General features: G+C 33.6%; 1 protein-coding gene across 1 annotated transcript in view; it reads right to left on the reverse strand.

Annotated features, from left to right (window-relative positions):
* Eml5 (EMAP like 5) overlaps nt 1-18593 on the reverse strand; it is a 149185-nt gene that overhangs the window by 78292 nt on the left and 52300 nt on the right. The window contains 7 exon segments of the mRNA XM_047538900.1: nt 1924-2029; nt 6870-7056; nt 8237-8355; nt 8799-8905; nt 9556-9723; nt 12663-12875; nt 14319-14575. Coding sequence (XP_047394856.1) covers nt 1924-2029; nt 6870-7056; nt 8237-8355; nt 8799-8905; nt 9556-9723; nt 12663-12875; nt 14319-14575 — 1157 coding nt within the window.

An 18593-nucleotide genomic window follows, 5' to 3' on the forward strand; every position in this document is an offset into this window, starting at 1 on the left:
GATGCAAGTATAAGGCCCTGGGTTCAATCCCCAGCACCGCCAAAAAAAAAAAAAAAAGAAAAAGAAAAAAAAAAAGAAAAGAAAGAAAACGTTATAGGGGGCTTTGCCCTCAGAAAGGAATAATGCTGGTCTTTCAGAGTGAGTGAGTTCCATGATAATGAGTTGTCATAAAAGAGCAAACACAACCCCAAATCTCTCTGGCTTCCCATTTCACCATGTGATCTCTCTCTTTTGCTTTCATTCCCACCATGATGCCATCCATCATGTTGTGATACAGCCAAAGGGGCTCTCACCAGAGGCAGAACCAATGGGCCTACCTGTGAGCTCAATTAATTTCTTTTTTATTAAGTACCCAAGTATTTTGTTATAGCAACAGAAAGTGAATATGCCACAGCACTATATTTAAAATTTGAAAAAATGTGAGTCATGCATATATACAGCTATAAAAAGAATCAGGATTTAAAAGTGTGTGTGTAATGGGGGAGGCGGATAATGACTTTTTTTTTTTTTTCCCCTGAGGTGCTGGGGATTTGAACCGCAGCCCTTGTGCATGCTAAGCAAGCGTTCTCCAAGAGGAGCTATTTCTTAAGCTCCATGACTTCTTAAATCGTGTAAATTTCACTACTTTTATCTCACCTGACCTCATTTACTTTATCCATCCATCCAATGGGGATGGAGAAGGGAATGAGAAAATGATAAATGTAAGAAGAGATGAATAGGTTAAAGACCCTGAGATAATTATTACACAATGTATACACATATCAAAACATCTCACTATGGCCCATAATCATGTACAATTGTTACGGTCAATTAAAAACAAGAACAAAATCTGCAGGAAAAAAATGAGAGGGAAAGAAAAAATTAAGAAAGGAGGGGAAGAAAAGATTTAATCCATCAAATTCACTATAAGAACTCTGATATAAGAAACCAGTAATAATGAAAAGCTAAATGAAAAACACATAGGTTACAATAATATACTGTCATCATTAGTATGACTGCTTTTAGTGAAAATCAATTATTTTAGTTGTTACTATTATTAAATAACAAGTAATATTAGATGAATCATTGAGAGAAAAGACTAATGAAACAGGCTGACAGGTTGTGTTTATACACAGGTCATAAGGCTTAGACTATAAGAAAATGCTTTCTATTTTGCCACACGTTTGCAAACCTTAATTAGTTCCTCAATGCTACCAGTGGCATTTTTATTGTTGATCCACTTAATCTGTCATTCATTTTGATTTTTGACTATTAGTATCCTTGCAAGTATATATATATTTTCTCCCAAACCTCATTTATGGTTAACTTGTCACTTCAGTTAGAACAGCATAAAACACTAAGCTAATGTTTCTTTATATAGAATTCTCTATTAAGGATATTTTCCTCCCTCTTCCTACTCCACACCCTGGCTTTCAATATAGATCTATCCTTAGTTGCTAAATGTTTAAATATACTGAAAATTGCTAACATGATCTGAAATTATAAGATGGTCTGAAATTATCACTTAATAGAAATGTATAAAACAAATATTTCAGTTCTCATCTCTTTCATTCTTAGCCTTTCACCCTAAGCATTTTCAAAGTTTATTCTGTAGCTATAAAACATTAAGATGAGATCAAGGTTTGCCCAAAGGAGAGATACATACCGTTAGTATAATTGAGATGATTTTAAGTGTTCTGCAAATTTTTTAAAAAAAAATTTAATAGAAATCTGCAAAGTTTAAAGGATATTAAAATTATACTAATTAAAAAATTCACTAGTCAGTGAATCTGTACTTTCACTATTGTGTTTAATTAGAATATTTGAAAAAAATTGTGAAGGTCATTGCTAAATCACAAGCTTAGGTAACACTGATTCAGATGAAAATGCTACATATTGCCTCTGCATTTGGATCATTCTTATTGAAACAGAAAACAGGCTTACCTGAAAAATCAACAGCACAGACACCATATTGGTGGTAGCCCTTTAATATTGACAATGGTTTAATAGTCTCTGTATCCCATATGTGAATTGAGGGATCCCTACCCACCTAAAATAGAATTATAAAAATCACTTTATACAATAAAGCTATTCATTTTTATATCTGTTAAAAGTAAATAAAACAAAATATTTTACAGCCTTTGTTTTATCTGCTATAGAAATTTATCAAAAATATAAAGCAGACTGGATACATGACAGATTTTTTTTTTCTTAATATTTGTTCAAAAGTCAATGAGGCTAGGCTCTGTGTTTCTAGGAATATTCTAGAACTATATGATTCCTTCTAAATCTTATCCTATACTTCTTCAATAATATAATAAATGCTTGTTAAGCATCTATTGTTGGCAGGGTTTCTATGCCAGATACAACAAGTACTAAGACATTCAGATAACTTTTGTAAGTTCACTGGGAAAACATAATATTTTCAATTAAGAACATGTGCTAATATATCCTTAATGAGATTAAGAAGGTTCTGAAAAAATGCTTCATGAATAAGATGATACTAGAAATTGGGCCTTCAGAAAGAACAAGACTTGGATACAAAGAGAAGCAAGCAAGCAAGCATATTTTAGACTATGTGTAAGCAAAGATTCAGATGGGATTAAAGCAACCAGCATATAAATGGGACCCAAACTAGACAGTATCACTCTGTCATTTCTTTTAACTTGGTGCTATAGCTTGCATCAGGAGTATGCCTCCCAAGGCCCATGTGTTAAAGTTTTGGTTGCCAACTTGTAGTGCTACTGGGAGGTGGTAGAACCTTTAGGAGATGGGGCCTAATAGAAGGAAGCTGGGTCACTGAGAGATGGCTTTAAAAGGGATATTAGATCCTAGCCCCTTCTTCTTTTTGTTTGTTTCTTGGCGACTATGAGATAAGCAGCTTTGCTCTACCGTGATGTTCTGCCTCAGTACAGGTCCAAGGCATCATGGTCAAGCAACCATGAACTGAACACTCTGAATCTGTGAGCCAAAATAAACCTTTCCTCCCTTAAGTTGTTTATCTCAGGTATTCTGTCACAGTGACAGAAATCAGATTAACACACTTAGTTTATGATGTTCACTTAAATACAGGTGATCTATCAATTCTTTATTATTTCCCAAATTCAAGTAATTGCTCTTTCCAGCTATAAGGATAATGAGATATAACATCTTTGTAAGTATCAGTTAAACATTAGTAGTGACTTTAAAGTTTTCTTTTTATTTAACTTTTGCAGGTTTTGGTACTTCTAGTGATTTTACAGTACTACTCTTGCCTGGTTCTCTGGTCTCCTCAACTCTTGCTACTAAGTTTTCTTCATCACCTGTTTCTTAAATGCAAACCTCTCTCAAGATTTCATCTTTAATTCTATAGGATTTTTATTCTACATTTTGCCTGAGGTATTTCTTTCACAGTTTCAATGGTTAAATCAACAAGTGTCTCTTAAATCTTACTCTCTAATCATTATTTTCTCCTGAATTCAAGACTTACATTTTCTATTGCCTCCTGGACATACCATCTAGAAATAATGACGGTGATAATAATGATGATATAGTAGTAGTAGTAGTATACTAACATTTACTGAAAACTGATTTCCATGCCAGAAACTGTTCTACTCACCTTATAAAGGTTAATTCATTTAATAATCATAAGAACCCTATAAGATAGGTATTGGTAATATCCTTATTTTAAAAGATGAGAAGCTACTTGGGAGATTGAGGCAGGAGGATCAAATTTTGATGCTGTCCTCTATAACTTAGTGAGGTCTTGTCTCAAAATAAGTAAAAAGAGCTGAGGACATAGCTCAGAGGTAGAGAGCCCTTGGTTCAATCTCTAGTGTGTGCATACATATATACATATGTGTGTGTATGTGTACATACACATCCCCAAAAATAAATTGATTAAAAGTAAGATTTTAAAAAAATGAGGAAAGTAGGCACAGAGATGTTAGGTAATTTTCCAACAGATAATAAACGGAAGAGCATGCACTTGAACATCAAAATCAGTCTGACTGAGGTATTGACAATATTTTTGGAACATATCTGTGATATTTCATTGAGGGTTAAAGGGAGATTTATCAGTCAGATTGTCATCACTGTGGCAAAATACCTAAGATAATCAACTTAAAAAGAGGTAAGATTTCTTTTTTTATTAAGGTATTTTTAGCTATAGATGGACACACTATCTTTATTTATTTTTTTAATATGGTGCTGAGAATCGAACCCAGTGCCTCACACTTGCTCGGCAAGTGCTCTACCACTGAATTGCAACCCAGCCTGGAAAGGTTTCTTTTGTCTCATGTTTTCCAATCCATGGTTGCTTGGCCCCCTTGCCTCTGGGCCTATAGCAAGGCAGAACATGGCAGGGAATGCAAGGCAGAGGAGGTTGTTGCATACCTGATAGTGGCCACAAAGTCAACAAGAAAGACAGGAAAAGCCAATATCCCTTCAAGGGCACACTCCCATGACCTAACTTCTTTCACAAGGTCTTGCCTGCCAAGGGGTCATTTTTTGTACTCTAGTAAAACACTTTAGATTTGTCAAATTCCAAAAACACCCAGATAAAATGCTTCAGAATCACTTTTCTTTTTAATAAATACTTCTCTTCATTTTGATCAGTTTTAACACTTCCACTTTAGAAATCTGTAACTTTATAGAGATGTGACTGGTTGGCTGTAACATAGCAGAGGAGAGAAATGAAAAATAGTGGGAGAAGTTGAGAGGGCTATAAAAGCCTGTGTCTTAGGAGATAGGCTTTGAATCTGCAGTGCCTAAGGCAGAAATGCTACTGTGTAAGGAGCTATGGCTTGATGGGTACCTAGGGATGTCCAGTGTCATACTGACTTTATTTCCTCTGACCTGAATTCCTGCAAATCCCAGAAGCATGGTAGAAAATGGCCACCGTCTTCAATTCAGCAATATCAGAATAATGGTTCGAACTCTTTGCCAAAGCACCAGTGTATATAACTGTGCTTCAAGAGGAACCATTTATATAGCCTAAAGGCACAGGTGATGCCCCCTCATGCCCCCACCTAGCCTTTTGATTAGTTCTGCCACTAATGTCTATCATGCACTCTAAGATTTGAATATTGTAGGCTATTTGGTTCTTCAAATAAGCTGTGCTTTTCCTCCCTAATTTTACAGATCATAAGACAGACTTAGAATGCTTTCCCTCACTTTTCCTCTGCCAGTAAATTATCCGGCACAAATGTTATTATCTCTTTAAGGTTTTCCCTGATTCTACTGGGCACAATTTTTTCAGTCCTTCATTGTACTCTCACCAGAGTCTACATTTTTTAAAATGGGGTGATTTTGCCTCCCAGGGGACAGCTAGTATTGTCTAGAGACATTTTTGGTTAGCATAATTCAGGTGGAGGAGTTACTGGTATTTAGTGGGTAGATGTCAGGAATGCTGCTCAACATTCTACACAATGCACAGGTTAGCTTCCTACAACGAAGAATTATCTGGCATAAATCATCAATAATGCTGAGGTTGAGAAACTCTGATCTGTAATGGTGACATGGTATTACAATTTTTTCTTGCATGTATGTCTTCTCCCTTGAGTTTTTACTATGGCAAAAAGATGTCTTACTTATCTATATATTTCCAGCACATTTCCTGGCATATAGAATGTGCTTATTGAATGTTTTTGAATAATGGAAGAAACAAAGGAGAAAACAGAGGGAGAAGGGTACAGAAGGAGAGAAATGGAGAAAGAAAAAGCAACTCGTGGAGGCACAATGGGAAGGAGGAAGGAAAAGAAAGAAAATAGGGTAGAGTTTTCTGTCCACAGAGAAGCTACATAGGATAATGGATGTTGCCTCTCCCACCCTTATATAACTGAGAAGGTGAAAGGAGAGCCCAGCATGGTGGTGCATGCTTATAATCCTAGTGACTTGGGAGGTTGAGGCAGGAGGATCACAAGTTCAAAGCCAGCCTCAACACTTTAGTGAGGTTCCAAGCAACTTAGTAAGACAGGTGGTTAAGTCTCACTGAATTATATCCCCAGTAACAACAACAAAAAAGTTTTTTTAAAAAAAAGTGTATTTATACAGTGTATAAAATCTGACACACTAAGGGCTTTAGGCTTTATTACTTAGTAGCTGAGCGATCTTGAGAAAATTATTTAATTTCTCCAAACCAGAACGCCCTCATTTGTCAATGGAAGAAAATGAGTCACTCTCAGAGTTGAGGTGAGAATACAATGAACGTACAATCAGAAACTTGTGAAATATTTACATACAGTAAGAAGCTACAAACATTATTCTTCCCTTGCTTCTCTAAGAATTATCTGTATAGACAGGTATTGATTTAGACTTTTCTCAGTGATTTCTACTTCAATATTTGTGCTTTCCACCTTGGTAAACTTAAAGCTTGCTATCATGATTGCAAAATAGAAAGCACTGTCATTCTGTGTTGTCACAGAATGTTTGTTAAATAATTTATTATTTTAGGTAACTCAATCTAAAGAAACCAGATTTCTAGTCTCATCTTTTCTATAATTACTCACAAATTTAAAAATATACATATCCTCACAGAAAGAAAATGAGCTGGTATTCTTAGTTCCAAATTCAAATTCAAGAAATATTAATTAAAAAATAATTTTCAGGACTGGGGATTGAACTCAGGACATAACATATGCTAGATAATCACTCCACCACCAACCTACTTCCCCATCCCTTAAATAATAATAATAATTAAAACAACAAAACTATAAGGAAAACAGTAGGAAAAAATTGAGGTAAACTTTATAATATGAAAATAAAATCCCATTCAAAAGAATTCTTTACTCTTCATTTCCACACACACACACACACACACACACACACACACACATGAAGTAGATTAACCTAACTCAGGAAAGGTCTAACCTATCTGGCTTATTGTCACATAGTCTTTCAAAGGAACTTACCTGGCCTGTAGCTACATAGTCTTTCAAAGGATGAATAGCCAGACAGAGAATATCATCATCATGACCCAAGTAAAAACGCTGTGTGTTCTGTTGTCTATTATAAATGACACCCACTGCTGCCACGTGGTATACAATTTCACCAATCTGAGTGTAAAACAGATTACTTCGACAGTCGTAACCTCTGTAACTAATACAGAAAACAAATCATATACAATTAGTTTAGGGCTTTTATCCAATCTTTACAGAGAAGTAGGTAACTTCAGGGTCATTTCATTTCCAGTTTTAAAGGACGCTGAACAATGAAAAGAAAACACCACCTTCTTAGATTCTATAAGCATTTATGAACTGCTCTGATTACAAATAGTTAATCCAAACCATAATATTGAGCAAAAAAAAAGCAAGGTACTGAGAAATACATCTAGTATACTACTAATTGCATAAGTATAATATTAAATTTATATAAGACAAAACAGCTGCTTTTTATAAATAAAGGGGTGTAGAAAACAGCATATATCTGTTTGTTATAAATGCACATTTATTTATGAAACTAATTAACAGTGACAAGACAAATGACGGCTGGGAGAGCAGAACTGAGAGGAAGGTTTTAAAACCCTTTTAAGCATATTGTTGAACTGTGAAACATGTATTTCAAAAAAAAGTTTAAAAAACAATTTTAAAATATTATGCTCACTCAGGAAAAAGTAACCAAGTCTTCTTAAAATGGTCAAAATAATTCCGCTTATAGCAACCTTGTTTGTGCTTCAAAGAAACCCAATTTATAAAGCACAAGTGAATAGAAATATTGCCTGTTTTACCACTGGAGAGAAAATAATCTTAATAAATTCTTTTTCAAATTCTTGGACAGTATTACCAGTCTAGTAAGAAAATGAGGGCTGGGGGAGGGGTAAATAGAGTCAGAATGGAAAACCTGTATTGCCAGATAGTCTAAGAGAATCCAGAAACAATTATTTTACTTAATCTAAAGCACAAAAGCCAAAATGCTCAGGCAAAAAGGAAGACACAATATTATTTCAAATTAAGCACATTTAAGGGAGATGATTCACATTTTTAAAGACAAGATGTGCATGTTAATAGATAATACTGAACTTCCATTTGACAAATTTATTTTTAATATCTTTTTAATTTTTATTTTTAACACTTATTTAGTGCTTATTATGTGCCAGGCACTATTCTAAGTCAGTACTATCAGTCTTATTTACTGCTCATCAGAACTTTATAAGGTACTGTTATCTCCATTTTACAGAGAGGTTAAATGACTTGCTCAAAGTCACATAGCTGGTAGAGCAAGTCACACAGTAAGTGTGAACTAAAATTCCAACACAGAAATGGAAAACATTGCTTCATACCCATGAACAAAGTGTAATCGGATACTATTCCCTGGAGCCCGTTCTCTTCCTTTAGAAGTAGCACTTTTTTGTTTCTCTTTGCATTGTTCTTTAAGCTGAGGTAGATCTTCTTTGTAAACCTTTAAAAATGTATATAAGTAGGAAGACATTCAGAAAGGTGTTCATATACTCGTAATACAACTTTTAGACACATGGTTACTATTAATCAGTTTTAGCAATTATCTTCAATAGGAAGATACTTTACAAAATGTACTTCCTTGGAAAGAACAAACTTGCATATTTAGTGTTCCAGGAAATCTTTGTACTTAAGAGAATATTTCAAAGGGAATAAATGGGAGTGTACTGTTTCAAAAATCTACAGGCAAAGAGAATACAGACATACTTAGTATATCAAGCAATTAACATAAAAGAACATTTTATACAACTGTGCTTTAATGTTTAAAGTGAGAAAACTGAAATACACTCTTGGGATTTTAAGCCACAAAGATTAACACCAGATACACAGCCAGGGAGCAATATAAAGAAGGAACTGAACTTTCCAGTTGCTTGAATAGAAAATTACCTGCCGACGATAGGTAAGCTGTGTCTCTTGTTCAATTTCAGAATCCAGTTCTGGAACATCAGACAGGTCTGAATCTGACTCATCACTGTTAGAGTCAGCCAGACTTTCTGTAATTTTTGAAAATGAAATGTCATTAGTTTAAAGAGGATTTATTTTCAAAACAGCACTGTAAAATTAGTGATTAAGAGCTGACTATTCAGCTGACATGGAGACAAGCCATAAAACAATCAAATGACGTTACCTATTCAAGTGACACAGATGTGAGCAAACTGTACTACAGATTATCTCCTCTCCACTCACTGCAAACTCAATAGCCCCTTTAAATCCCTTCACTGGCTCCCCAATGACTGCTACATTGAATTTAAATGTCTGTGCAAATACAAGTGGATATAACCTATAATTAACATGAAAATAGCTAAAAAATACTACAGGTAGCAAATGAATTGACATTATATAATTTCTCTTTGTTAAAAGAAAACTCATGAAATCTAAACACCCATCTCTTAGCGAATGCATTAAATGTTTTATTAATATAAACATTTCTTCACTCATCATTTGAAAAACTGCAAAGTACTTTATGTCCCCCTCTGACATCTGACTTAACACAGTCCTAAGGTTTAATCTGAAATTTCTGCTCGAAACAAACTATACTAGGAATTTATGAAACTAGATTATACTTCAATGGTAAAATTATCATTTTGAAGTTCCTGAAGAGTTATTTGATGGGGAAATTGCTTAGGTGATTCTGACTACTCACCTTGGGGTGCTATGTGAAGAGCATCTTTCAGTTTTCTTTCAGGAATAAATTTCCACTGAAAGACAGAGTGATCTGCTCCACCAATGGAAATAACCCACTGATAATCATGTGACCATCTGACATTAGTTACATGAGCTGAATGGCCAATGTATTTTTTAAACTTAGCCCCTATAATAAAAAATATACCTTTAAATTATACACAAATTTTTGACATATAACACACTACTTCAAACAGCAAATTTCTATACATAAATCATTACATCATCCTTCCATTATCTTAATTATAATCAAATGGAAAAAATATTAATTCAAAAACGGGCTGATTAAGCAAATAAATGAACTGATATTGAAGGATGAAAACATTACTTCCTGTACTAATTTACAATATAATTTGGTAAGAACCACCAAAGTTATAAGACTTTATCTTACTGCTTTGAGAAAAGCTTGGGAATCGATTGCTTTAATATTAAGACAATTGACTATTTTGTCCTGACGTCTTTGGTCTTAAGGGAAATTCAAAGGCCTAATCTAATCTATATGTAATTGAGCACAGTGGCACAGGCTTGTAAGCCCAGTGATTCAGGAAGCTGAAGCAGGAAGATTTCAAGTTTGAGGCTAGCCTCCATAACTTAGCAAGACCCTAAGCAATTTAGCAAAATCCTTCCTCAAAACAAAAACTAAAAAATACTGGGATGTGTGACTCAGTGGTAAAGCACCCCTGGGTTCAATATTCATTACTGAATTGAAATAAAATATATTACCAGATCAGACACAATCTTTTCCTAATCTTAAAATGAACAATAAAACAATTAACATAAAAGACTTTTTTCTAGTAATAATGTTAAAGTATTCAAGTATGTGAATTCAGTAAACATACAATCTTAAAATACTTCTACTAATTATGAAATATGCAATAGTCATATCCTAGCTTTTCTTTCACTTACCTAGCCATAGTCTCAAGAAGACTCAGAAGTGTCTAGAAATAAAAATCATCCTTACCATAAAATAAATTACCAACAAAAAGGAAACAAGAGGCTGGGATTGCGGCTCAGTGGCAGAGTACATGCCTAGCATGTGTAAGGCACTGGGTTCAACTCTCAGCACCACATATAGATAAATAAATAAGTAAATAAAGGTCCATCAACAACTAAAAAAATTTTTTTTAAAAAAGGAAACAAGAAAGGAAAACAATTTATGTTCCTGAAGCAAGGAGAAATCTCTTAGACAAAACTAATTTTATTAGACTTTGGTTAAATATTCATGCAGCAATTCTGAATACTACTACATACTTCATTTCATTTTATGAAGTAAAATTATTATGCAAAAATAATACTGTCTTCACTTTTGCAAAAGATAAGCTGTCAATACAGCCCATTCAATTGATTAAGAAAACTCAAAAAATTAGAGTACTTTTGTTTTTGCACAGAGATCAGTATATGAAGCAATGAATGGGAGCAATGTCTAATGTTAAAATGATCATAATTATTACTGAAACTCATACTTTCTAAGCAGGCAAGTATCATCTTAAAAGATGTCAGGCATGGTGACTCTCAAGTCCTGGTTATGTGGTGAGATCTAGAAACAGAATACTTTTCTTGCTAGATATTTAACTAGTCTCTACTGACATACTTAGCATTACTTATATAAGAATTTTTGTATGCACCTGAGAAGCTGACACTTCACAGATAATCAATAATGTGGCAAAGGTGACAGGTGAACTCATTATTTCACTTTAGAGGCACAGTAGAAATACCAGCCTTGGCTTCTGGGAAATTTGAGCCTTTAAGTTTGACATCAGTGGACTATATATATGAATCAAACTATGTTATTAGCTGTTACAATAATCACCTTTACTAAGCTGCATTTTAATATATGTCCAACAGCTTTTATCCACAAACCAGATAAATCTCATTACAGCATCTGCTGTAAGTATGGATGTTATAGAACATACATTCACTGCACCTTTATAATATAAAGACCCAAGCATAGAAGAGAATTCTTTGACAATTAAGTCTCATAAGAAACTTCAATTTTCCTAAGGAATAAGAAGGCATTTTTAAAATTAAAAAAATACTTTTAGTTGTAGACGGACACAATAGCTTTATTTTATTTATTTTTATGTGGCGCTGAGAATTGAACTCAGTGCCTCACACGTGTGAGGCAAGCGCTCCACTGTTGAGCCACAGCCACAGCCCAAGGATTTTTAAAATCCACAGTGAAAACTATTTTGTGCCCTGCTTCATTTTATTTTTGTTTCCAGGAAGCACAGGATCAAATCTGATGTTTGGCTACTGTCATTTTCTTTATCTTGTTTTAATGTGTACTTTTATTTATATTTTCTCTGGTATTGACTCTTTAATTATTTTAGTATTTATGAACTTGTTATAAGTTGATTTAAATACTTTATGAAATGAGGCATGGAATAGATGAAAGATTACCAATAATAGCATTTCATTCACAATCCCCAGATCTTTGAAGGATTTATATTATTTTAGAAGAGATCCAAGAAAAAAGGAGATATAAAGTATATAGAAAATAACCAATGAAAAGAATCTTGTTTTACATCTGTTATTGAAAATAATTGCCAAAACAATATGATAAGGATTTAAGCAAAACACTCAGACATCAAAACCAAGTCAATAAGCTCCAAACTGATATGAAGTTGTACACTTGACTTCTTCCTTTGAATTCTTAAGAAAAAGAAATAAGAAAAAATTTCTCCCAAAATATATGTATTCAATAAGCTAAATTACTAAAGATAGTAAATGATAAGAGAAGTAAACCATCACTGCAAATTTGACTACGTGAAGCAATTCAGGAAGTGGGAGAAAAATGTTTTGTTAAAAAGAAAAAGGTCTAGTCCATTTGTTAGAATGTATCAATTCAAAACTGTATAAATTCAAAAATAATTTTCTAATAAAAACTTCATGACCCAAAATAAATATAACATATGACAATAATTTGTGAACTTGCAAAATAAAGGCCTTTACCAGTACACATTTTTAAAAATATGAAATCCTCTTACCTAGTTCAAGATTGATTTTCTACAAATACATAAAAGTCTTTTATAAATAAGAGTTTACTTCAAATATTTAAAAGAAAAATACCTTTTCTTAAACATGGATATCGGAATAATTTTATGATTCCATAGTCATCAGCTGTCACTAAAACTTGGCCAATATTATTTCCATCTACTGAATTTATATCATTGATATCTGAGTATTTGGGCCAAATTCCATTTACTTCAAGGCCTGAAACACATGTCCATGAAGCCCAATGAACACCTTTGATTTCTTCTTTATTCATCACTTCTTTTCCTCCTAAAAATAAATCAGTGTGAATTTAAGAAGTTATTTCACTTGATTTTTTTACTCAAGCTTAAATTGTACTTATAACATGGTGATCTCAAATTTTAAATATTTTCCCACCCCAATTAGAGGAGACTATATGAATAAGTAGGTAAGTGTGGGTAAGGAGAAAACAAAAAGCAAGAAGCTTTTTAAAGAAGCCATCAACAAAATTGTATCAATTCAGAGATATACACAGATTTAATATGATTTATGGTTTAGTAGATTCACCCATGTGAATTCTGTTAAAATCATGACACAGATTAACCACAACAGGTGAGTTATAAGAGAAGTAAAAGCTATGAGGAAGTGGCTATGAGAAACCTAACTGACAAAAAGAGAACTGAAAAATACCAAAAAGGTAGGATTGATGGAGAGTTAATACATTTACATTTGGTAAAAGAACTTCAAGACTCAGTAGATTTTCATTACATATAGATCATTAATCAAAAATTTTTGTAGAACTGCAGTAACTTATGTGGCTAGTCTTATCTAAATAAGATCCTGGAATATAGGGACTAATTAACTAAACATCATATTAACTAAAGTACTAGTTAACTAAAGTATGAGATAATATTTTAATGATTGTCTTTTATTCTTTGATTTTTAACTCTTTGATTTAGTTTGTTAGCTAGATTATTAATATGTGCAAAATTTATTTGAGGCAACCGCAAACAGATAAATAACTTATGGTCACACATTTGTAGCAATTATACTTACTTAGTTTCACCCAAAAAAATGACATTTGATTCTCTAATACACAGTGGAATTTTACCATACACTAGTCACATGGTATGGAATTTAATATAAGATGAGTCTTTCTTCAATTCTCCAAGTAAATAAGTTTTAATGAAGGGGAAAAAAACCATTCAGAATGGTGGTTTCCACGGACTGGGAGAAGTGGATGGGGAGATGTTGGCAAAAGAGTACAAAGTTTCAGTTATATAGGATGAACAAGTTCTGCAGACAATGTATAACATGTTGACTAAGTTAATAATAATGTATATAATTGCATAGTATATTTGAAATCTTCCAACAGAGAAAATCTTGAATCCTCTTACCACAAACAAAAAATGATAACTATGAGAAGTGATGAATATATCAATTAGCTTGACTGTGGAAAACATTTCACAATGTACAGCAACTGTACATAAGAATATCACACAGTACCATGTAAGTATATACAATTTTTATATATCAATAATATATCTCAATAACCCTCAGGGGTGGGATTCCTAAAGAATTTCAACATAATGGGGCAGCCCTATAAAAAAGAAATGCTTGAAATGTTAGCTCAGTTCATCTCTGCTTTCCTACACTCAAATGAAACTTACATGCTGCTTCTGGTGAAATCCTAAAGTATTGTATAGATACTAAAAATCTAAAAACTATATACAATTTACTACAAAAATTTACCTGGCATCCTATAAAAAAGTCTTTTCCCATTTCCATCATTTGTCTGTAAATATCTACTGTCTGAGGACCAGTCCAGATGAGTGATGAAACTAAGTGATCCAGCACATTCGCCAACTTTTTTATAACGCTGAGCAACTCCATAAATATCAACTGAGCTATCATTGCAGCCAACAGCAAGGTAAGTTCCATCTGGTGAATATTTTAACTCATGAATTGCTTCCTTCCTATCTTTAATATGTACAACTTCCGTCATATCTCTGTTACAAAGAAAAAAATGAGACCATGTGAACAAATGTCACAGTAGAAGCTTGTTTTCAAAAGTTTCGAAAATGACCATAAGGCTGTATCGTTATGTTTATAAACTATAAGATAAATGTAAATGAGTACTATTAGTTCAGGAATAATTATTTTGGGGACAATAACTACATGCCAGAAGTAGAGAAAAATGGGGCTGGGATGTGGTTTAGTGGGAAAGCATTTGCCTAGCATGCATGAAGCCCTGGATTTAATCTCTAATACTGAAAGAAAAAGAGAGAGAAAGAGGGGTAGGGGAGATAAGCTGAATTTCAGTTCACAAATTATCTTTAAGTAGTTTAGCAATCCCTCCTAAATTCCTGGAGCTACAAGAAAGGAAACAAAATCAGGGATTTTTATGATGAAAGTTCGTTGTAAATACTGAGTTTATGAAAAATGCTTAGCCATAAACACTATAATTTTCAAACAAATTTTTTTTTGGGGGTGCTGGGGATTGAACCCAGGGCCTTGTGCTTACAAGGCAAGCACTCTACCGACTAAGCTATCTCCCCAGCCCCTCAAACAAATTTCTATAATGAGCCAAATATACAAAATTACATTCAGGAAATAGAAAATATGAAAGAATATGTTATTTTAGCAATATTTTTGAATGTATATCTTTGTATAGCTATCATTAGTTATTTTTATTTCAAGCTCTGACTTTTTAATATAGAACACAAATTCCTCCCTTAGGGACCATATCAATGAGTGAAGTTTAATATTTTTTTCAATGAGGCCTTATAAACAAGTTTCCAAAGTAACCAAGTATTGGTAACAATCATAAAAAAAGATAGTTTAACACTTCTGACTTCCAAAGTTCTTAGAAATGGTGAAGAGGATGGAAGGCAAGAAGAGAAAAAAGGTAAGTGATATTTCTAATTAGTGCCAGGAACTTGGAACTTTTCTCTTTATAAATTTTGCATCACATATCTGATATGCTCCATCTAGACAATTTTAGAAATTGAAGTGTGTTTTCCAGTTTTTAAAGATTCTAAATGGACAATTTAGAGCAATCAAACTCAAATTTCTTTACTAATGCTGAGTACTTACTTTGTTTTAGCATTAAGGATTCAAACTTGAACTTAGCTTCTATGAGAGATGGAGATAAAGTAACTATGATAAAAGGTAGTAACTGCTCAAAAGGAATGTGTGAATACTGAAAGAAGGGTTAAGACCAGACTAAAGGCAGGAAGGAACCAAGGAAGGGTGAAACCTGATATGAACGAGCATAAGACCTGACAAGTTGGCTATGTCTGAGAGAGGTTTCGAGGAAGAAGATAAAGCATGAGCTGAAGTTTGGAAGTCTCCAAGTGTGTAGCACATTTAAAGAATACTGGGTAATGTAATATGGATATAAGTATAAGCTGGCAAAGTAGAAAATGATGGGGTTAAAGAGATAAACCCTGTAACAGATCTGATATATTGCCAAGGAGTTTGGATTTTAGAATGGTGTTAACCATATAAGAAAGAGATGAAAATCAGTCCCTTAACTGTAAAAAGGGAACCAAAACAAATATTTTTTAAAAAACCAGTGCATGTGACACAGAATGCCAGTAATTTACCAAAAATTCATTTCTCCATCTTCCTAGACAGAATTTCCCAGGTTCCTTTGCAGTTAGTTCAGCCATCATGTGATGTGGGAGGAAATGATGTGAGCCATTTCCAAGCCATGCTTTTTAAGAAAGCAGACATACCCTCTTCAAACACTCTTGCCTGTCCTGCTGGCCAAGATATCATGATAAGTTCTAGGGACTGATAAAGTACAACAAAATGAAAGGAGCCTGGGTTTTTGAGTTACCTGGGACAGGAAAGTAACTCACTGACTTCTCACATTACAAGTGCAAGAATTAATCTTCACTTATACCTCAGCCATTTATGCAGCTGGGACATGTTAATTACAGTAGTTAATGATTACCCTAACTAATAAATTTTAAAAACAAAGAAAAAAAGGAGCCCTAAGATAGACCAGAGATTGTAATGTTTAAAGAGTCTATACTTTTTAAAAAATTTCCTGGTCAAAAATCACTTTTTGCCTAGACCTTATAACTTGCAAGGTACTCTTCCTAAACAGACTCATATAGCTGTCTCTATCCTTCCCAGAGACTCCTTCAAGTTATAATTAAATCCATGTATCTTATTTCTCTTTGCTCACATCTATCCATTCACTCTATATCTATATGGAGCCCTATTTTTTTTTAATTGTAGAACATGACTTTTTAAGAAAAAGGTTCAAGATACTATTTGATAGCTTTTACTTTTTATGCTTCCCTTATTTAAAAATGTCATAATTTCCACAAATGTTAATTAAAATGTTTCTGGAAAATTCTTCATAATCATTTTAGCATTTTAAACCATATTATGAAAGAAATTAGTATGGAATAAATCCTAGATTTTTTTTGTTGTTGTTGTTGTTACTATACCCCTTATCTACTAAAGCATGAGGGCACACACACAATATAAAACAGCAGTGATGGAGACAGAGATTCTGCTTGATGGATTTTATATATGTATTATGTTGCTATGAATACATACTATATGTAATTGTGAATTATACAACCATTTCTTATAAAGAAGTTTCTCTAATTTATAGGACAAAAGATTATTAGGTAAAAGTTTAATTTAAAACAATTCTGGGAGCTGGGGGCATAGGTCAGTGATAGAGCATTTATCTAGTATGCACAAGGCTGACTTTGAGTCCCAGCACTGAAAAACCAAAACCAAAACAAAACAAAAACCCTAATTTGGATGAAGACTTTTGGGGAACTGACAGGCAAATGCTGTGGTTTCTTTAAAAAGATGAAAAGATAAAAGTCTGGGAATACTTATGAATTAACAGTTCATAATACATCACAAAGTAAATACAGTGTTGATCAGTGCACATAAGAGAATAATTTTTAGATGAGGGAGTCTAGGGAGACATAATCAAATGAAGTAGAGTAGATATCCATGTCTAAACTTTATTCTGAGGAATAAATGTGACTTAGCCCAGCAGAAGATAGAACTGGAAGATAATGGATACACGTTGCAGTAGAGATAACACTGTATGCAAGAGCTGATGGCAAAATAAAGTATTCAAGTTCAGTTTAAGAAGGACATTGTAGTTGTACTGACAATTAAGGGAGATGCAGCATGAGCTGAGTCTGGTGAGGGAGGCAGAGGGAAAATAATGAAAGGCCTCGTGGGTCTTGTTAGGATTCGTGGCCTTACTTTTTAGTTTAAGCTAGGTTAGATGCTTTAGGAAGATATGACTTGGCCTTGGTACACCACCTTCTACCCTAATTTAAGAACAGTATGCTATGGGTAGGGATATAGCTTAATGATAGAGCTTTTAACTAGCATGCTCTTTTCCAGCACCATAAAGGGGACAAAATCGGTATGTTAGATTCTTATCCATTCTTTATTTCTCTGTTTCTCCAATCATAACATAACTATTCCTTTGAGTACAGCTCTATTAATGAATCCTGCTTTACAAAATGGAGAATGACAAGAGACAATAAAAAGCAAACCAATATAGTCAAAATGGCCATACTACCAAAAGTGTTACACAGATTTAGTGCAATTCCTATTAAAATCCCAATGACATTCTTCATAGACTAGAAAAAGCAATCATGAAATTCATTTGGAAAAATAAGAGACCCAGAACAGCCAAAGCAATCCTTAGCATGAAGAGTGAAGCAGGAAGCATCACAATACCAGATGTTAAACTATACTACAGAGCCACAATAACAAAAACAGCATGGTATTGACACCAAAACAGGCACATAGACCAATTGTACAGAATAGAAGACACAGAGAAACACCCACATAAATACAGATATCTCATACTAGACAAAGGTGCCAAAAACATTCACTGGAGAAAAAATAGCTTATTCAACAAATGGTGCTGGGAAAATTGGAAATCCGCATATAACAAAATGAAATTAAACCTCTATCTCTCACCCTGCACATAAATCAACTCAAAGTGGATCAAAGACTTAGGCA

This window comes from Sciurus carolinensis, chromosome 2 (genome assembly GCF_902686445.1).
Source record: "Sciurus carolinensis chromosome 2, mSciCar1.2, whole genome shotgun sequence".
Classification (NCBI taxonomy): domain Eukaryota; kingdom Metazoa; phylum Chordata; class Mammalia; order Rodentia; family Sciuridae; genus Sciurus; species Sciurus carolinensis.